The sequence below is a fragment of the Chanodichthys erythropterus genome, chromosome 7, assembly GCF_024489055.1.
Source record: "Chanodichthys erythropterus isolate Z2021 chromosome 7, ASM2448905v1, whole genome shotgun sequence".
NCBI classification, from domain to species: Eukaryota; Metazoa; Chordata; class Actinopteri; order Cypriniformes; family Xenocyprididae; genus Chanodichthys; species Chanodichthys erythropterus.
The window spans coordinates 17537281-17543433 of record NC_090227.1 but is presented as its reverse complement, the minus strand read 5'-3'; the positions used below and the strand labels follow the sequence as shown (position 1 = coordinate 17543433).

At 41.4% G+C, this 6153-nt stretch overlaps 1 protein-coding gene across 1 annotated transcript; it reads left to right on the top strand.

Annotated features, from left to right (window-relative positions):
• The first annotated feature begins 806 nt into the window (after positions 1-806).
• Positions 807-3300, top strand: LOC137022641 (uncharacterized). Its single transcript, XM_067389066.1, has one exon. The coding sequence runs from the start codon at positions 1054-1056 to the stop codon at positions 2731-2733; it is 1680 nt and encodes a 559-aa protein (XP_067245167.1). The 5' UTR covers positions 807-1053; the 3' UTR covers positions 2734-3300.
• The last annotated feature ends 2853 nt before the right edge of the window (positions 3301-6153 follow it).

The window sequence follows — 6153 nt, the reverse complement described above, 5'->3', positions numbered from 1 at the left end:
TAGTCCGTCTCCAGCAGTTGCCATATATGGGCTCAGGAGGGCTGCCCTCGCAGGTGAAAAGGACTATGGATCCGAGGCAAGGCACTTTGTGGAAAGGAATTTTTATGTGGATGATGGCCTTATCTCTCTCTCCACAGAAGAGGAAGCCATCAAGCTGCTCAAGGCCACTCAGGAAATGCTGGCTCTGTCTAATCTACATCTTCACAAGATTGCCTCCAATAAAGTGGAAGTTATGAAATCATTTCCTGCAGAAGATCTTGCAAAGGAGTTAAGGAATCTAGATCTGAGCACTGGCCTCCCACCAGTTCAGAGAAGTTTGGGGGTGAGTTGGGACATGTCTGAAGACATGTTCATCTTCCAGGTTGCAGACCAGTTGAGACCTTACACCAGACGTGGGGTTCTGTCAACGATCAACAGTTTGTTTGACCCACTTGGCTTTGCTGCACCTGTCGTAATTCAGGGCAGACTCCTGCTCAGAGCGCTAACCACAGAGTCTTGTGACTGGGACACACCTCTACCAGACGAGAAATTTAAGGAATGGAAGGTTTGGAGAGAGTCATTAAAAGAGCTTGAGCATGTCAAGATTCCCCGCACGTATGCTACAATCTCTCTCTGTCAAGCACAAAGAAAAGAGATGTGCGTCTTCTGTGATGCATCCACAAATGCTATTGCAGCTGTCGCTTACAGCAGGGTTACCAATGCAAGTGGTAATGTAGAAGTTGGTTTTATGTTTGGCAAGGCTAAACTAGCCCCCGCCCTGAGATCTCTGTCCCCAGACTTGAGCTGTGCGCAGCTGTTCTGGCTGTAGAAATAGCTGAAACAATTGAAGATGAGATCGACACCAAACTGGATGCTGTGACTTTTTATTCTGACAGTAAGGTTGTCCTAGGCTACATCTGTAATGAATCCAGGAAGTTTTATGTGTATGTTAACAACAGGGTGCAAAGGATACGGCAATCTACATGCCCTGAGCAGTGGAAATACGTACCTACCGATCAAAACCCTGCCGACCAAGCCACAAGATCAGTTTTGGCAGCTGACCTTCCCCATAGTATGTGGTTGACTGGTCCAAAATTCTTGTTTACGACGACATCACCTGAAACTGACACTAGTCTCTTCAGCATGATAGACCCAGAAGAAGACATTGAAGTACGTCCCCAAGTCACTTCTTGTGCTACACATACTTCAAGTAAGGAGTTGGACACCAAACGATTTGAAAGATTCTCAAGCTGGCGATCGCTAACTCGTGCAATAGCAAGACTTGTGCACATAACCCATTCCTTTAAGCAGGATAGCGGCAAGAGCACTTGCAGGGGGTGGCATATATGCGTTAAGCCCTGCTCAGTCCAAGATCTGGAAAAGGCCAAGTCCATTCTTATCCACAGTGTACAAGCAGAAGCCTTCTCAGAGGAGCTGAAATGCCTTCAAGTAGGCACTGTGATTTCCAAACAAAGTCCTCTCTTCAATCTATCCCCCTACATTGATAAATCTGGCTTACTCAGGGTTGGTGGACGCCTTTCACAAGCAAACCTTGGGAGGGACGAACAGTGTCCTCTTATTCTCCCTGGTCATTGTCACATCACATCTCTACTCATTCAACATTATCACAAACAAGTTGCACATCAGGGGCGCATCTTCACTGAGGGTGCATTGAGAGAGGCTGGTTTTTGGATTATAGGTGGTAAGAGACGCATCAGTAGTGTGATCTTTCAATGTTTACAGTGTCGCAGACTGCGGGGAAAGATTTTGACTCAGAAGATGTCTGACCTACCTCCTGAAAGGCTCAGTATGGACCCTCCATTCTCCTATGTAGGGTTAGATGTTTTCGGGCCTTGGATGGTCACCTCACGTCGAACCAGAGGAGGACAAGCAAACTCAAAACGCTGGGCAGTGCTGTTCACATGTATGAGCACTAGGGCCATACATATTGAAGTCATAGAGTCAATGGATAGCTCCAGCTTTATAAATGCTCTCCGCAGATTCTTTGCTGTTCGAGGTCCAGCAAAACAGTTGCGGTCGGACTGTGGCACCAACTTTGTTGGAGCATGCAAGAAGTTGAAGATGGAGTCAGTCACAGAAGACAGAAGGGTACAAGAGTATCTGAGTGACAGTGGATGCTCTTGGGTGTTCAACCCTCCTCACTCATCTCACATGGGTGGGAGTTGGGAACGTATGATCGGGGTTTCAAGACGGATCCTTGAATCTATGCTACAAAAACTTGGACCTTCAAAATTATCCCATGAGGTTTTGACCACCTTCATGGCTGAGGTCACAGCTATAGTCAATGCTCGTCCCCTGGTACCTGTTTCTACAGATCCAGACGCTCCTTTCATTCTGACTCCAGCAACTTTACTCACTCAAAAGACTTCCGCAGTTCCTCCTCCACCAGGAGAATTTGGTGAAAGGGACCTCTTCATTCGTCAGTGGAGGCAAGTCCAAAGCTTGGCCAATACATTCTGGAATCGCTGGAGAAAGGAATATCTCGCAACCTTGCAAAACCGTAGAAAATGGCAGAATGAGAGCTCCAATCTCCAAGTAGGAGATGTTGTGCTACTGAAAAACATTCAAGCGAAAAGGAACGACTGGCCAATGGGAATCGTGTTAGAGACATTTCCCGGGAGAGATGGGAAAGTAAGGAAAGTTGAGGTCAAAGTGGTCAAAGATGGATCGTCTAAGGTGTTCCTGCGACCTATATCGGACGTCGTTTTACTGCTGTCTGCTGGGACTGAATAGATAAATGTTATTATGCTTAATGATGGCATCTTACCAGATACCAGACGGGGAGTGTACTGTTTCCAGTGTACTTTAGTGTAGTTTAATTTTTGAGCCACTAGGTGGTGCTATTCTATGTTTTTGATAGTAACCTCTGACCTTAATAGCAGCCATCTTGTTTTACTCAGTTGATGCTGATAGTCACACGGTTAAAGCAGCTATTTTCAATCCTTTCATCATCTTTGCAATCGTTTAAAGAAGCTTTGTCTGTAAGTATTACAAGTGCTTACAAGAACGTTATCATCATCTTATATTGTTATTGGTGATGTTATTCAGGACAAATTTCATATTTAGAGAGATTATTTTCAGTACAGTGTTACATGCATCTGCTTTATTAATGTGTATAGTATATGCAGTTATCCCTTATTTGAACTGTTAAATTTCTTTAATGCACGTTCTTTAGAAACTTATTTTTTCATTTTTTATGTATTTCAGTTTTCCTCTGTTCCACATATTTGAAGTGGTGGTCATAATAAATCCATGCTTTAATTCAACGTCCCTGTGGAAGGAGTTATCTATCTGCCTAGTTAAGAAGGGGAACTCTTTTACGAGGGCAGAATATCCGTGATAATTTCATTTATGATAACTGCCTTCGGTGTCAGCGATCTAATGTTTAGTAGCCCTAGCTTTAGAGATTGTTTTTGTTCAGTAATTTTACAAAAATCTGGTTTGATCACGATTAGGTTTTTTTCTAGATCCTTTATTTTTATTGTTAAACCTCACTATTCGGGGAATAGACACAGTTTCTATAGACTGTACTACACTCACATTTCTATCAATGAAGTGGGCAGAACACAGGCTGTGATTTGAGGTTTGACTTACTAGTCATATGGTGCGAAGCGTCTTGGAGATGTTCTCTGACAGAAGATCAGCTCCGATGCTGCTGGGGTGCAGGCCATCAGCACGGAAAAGCCTAGGACGCTCCCAGAAAAGATTCCAATTATTTACAAAGAGCAGCTTCTGTTCATTACACCAAGACATCAACCATTCATTTAGAGCAAATAATCTACTGAACCTTTCATGTCCTCGTCGGTACGTCGGAAGCGGTCCGGACACGATGATCTTCGTCGCGGGCGATGTGGCTCGTACAGTCTCGATCAGGCTTCTGAAGTCCTGCTTCAGCACCTCCGTCTGCCGCAGCCTGGTGTCGTTCACCCCCGCGTGCAGCACTACAGCTCCGATGGTCTCAGCACCGTTGAGGATCGCGGGATTAAGCTTTGTGCCATGCGGTTTATATTTATCAAGCAGTAAAAATGCTCCTTTCAACGCCCAAAACAAGACGTTTGCGGATGAGATGATGAGAGGAAGAAGATTTTGGATTGTATATGATAGTTGAATTGATTCGAACAGTTTTAAATCGAACAGATTTTAAAAAAGCTTTAATCATGCCCTTTGAATCAGAATGAAATGCCTATCGGCCAATTCATTTCAACTAATGTGGTTACATGTGACTTTTTATTCCATCTGTGCTACTAGTCTGATTAAAGTCTGATTATTAGAGCCCATGTAAACACAGCTAATGTTGCTGCTATAGCTTCAGATTTTAAAAAGTTATAGGGTTGCCAAGCAGCCTATGTAATGTGATTGTGTATAATTTGGGACTATACAATAGCTGCATTTACATGGACCCTAATAATTAATTTGTAATCGGACTAGTTGCACAGTCAAATTAAAGGGATAGTTCACCAAAAAAAAAAAAAATGAAAATTCTATCATCATTTACTCACCCTCAGCTTGTTCCAAAGCTATATAAAATATTTTAAAGAAAGTTTGTTACCAGGCTGCTTTGGGCCAACATTGACTTCCATAGTAGAAAAAAACAAACAAAAAAAACTATGGAAGTCAATGGTGGTTTTTAACAGAAGAAATGTATACAGCTTTGGAACAAGCTGGAAAGTCTGTAATTCTGGACAGACAGTGCATTTTAAAATATCAAATCCGATTTCTAAATAAATGTACACATCAACTATATTCAGATTCATCAATCACAATGATTTCATTCTGAATTAAATGAAAAGTGTAAATGTATCAAGTAGTAAAATTGCTGACCCCTCAAATTCAGAATTATTAACATCTCCTTGTCTCTGTAAGTAATTGACTTGTGAAATTCAACCCTGTGAATTACCTGTTTGTCCTCCTGAGCCTTTTAACGAGAAGGCTGATTTTATGGCTGGATGCTGATTGGCACATATTTTGACCATATTCTCACATCCAGGACAACAAAAGGATCAAGCAGACCTGAAACAAATGACCCATGATTGAAATCACTTTAAATCCATTTAATCTTACCTAAGTGATATTGGAAAAATGAGGCATAGTTGTTACCCAGTATACGCTGCTTCTCCTGGAACATGGTCTGCATGATGAATGATCTCTTGATCCTGGATCCATGCAGTCCACCTGGAGATTATCTAAATGATATGTGGTTGTATATTAAGGGTAATTAATGACTGAACGTTACATACATACCGATAGCAGCAATATTAGTCCAGGACCTTAAATCTATTGGTACTGAATAAGTCAGAAATTAATTTAATACCCAGCATGCTCATTGTTGTCTTGTTGTTGCTGAACAGGCTGTCTTTCCTCCAGCTGCTGAAAATAAAAAAGTATGTTAGATTTATTAGAATGAATAGACCCACATATAACGTTATCGTTAAACCAGTAAGTGGCGACAAACGAGAATATTTTGTTATAAACAACTCTAAATCATTGATTTGTCTGGTTCATTGTCATTACAAAGAATTTAAGTAAACAAATCGTGAAGTAATTAACCGTGTCTGATTAATCGTTTTATACAGATTTTATTGGATTTTCAATATGGTTCATATGAGCTTCAGGGAGGCCAGGCAGGGTCTAAAATTAACAAACACTCTACTACAGATGCCGTTTAACGAATATAAGTGATTATTCTGCCGTTTATAGCATTAAACAGTGAACGTTACACTTAAAATAACTAAAAAATATAATATATAAAACTGCAGATTTTAACGTTACCTCAGACCGCCTCACGGGGACAGCGCTCGTGCGCACATTAACCAAACGTAATATTTAGAAAAATACATTTAGAAAACCAAAAACACTGCACTAACATTAACGTTACGTTACTCATCACAAGTGATATTTAGTGTCACATGGGCAAAAACGATGAATAAAAGTACATTTGTAGGGCTTACCTTTTACTCCGTGTCCGTCTGCTGGAAGTCGACCGTTACATAAGTCCGTTTGACTTGCTCGTTTAAAATTTCGAATTTGTCTCGCGCGTGCCCCATCCAATAAATCTCCTACATTCACAAACACATAATATAAACATGTCCATAACTTGTGGCGCTCTAACGGTTACACAGAACGGCATGCATCTTGCGGAAGAACATTGTAGCC

What these genes read in the sequence shown, in the direction of transcription:
- LOC137022641 (XM_067389066.1), top strand. Translation starts at nt 1,054, where the DNA reads ATGTGGTTGACTGGTCCAAAATTCTTGTTTACGACGACATCACCTGAA.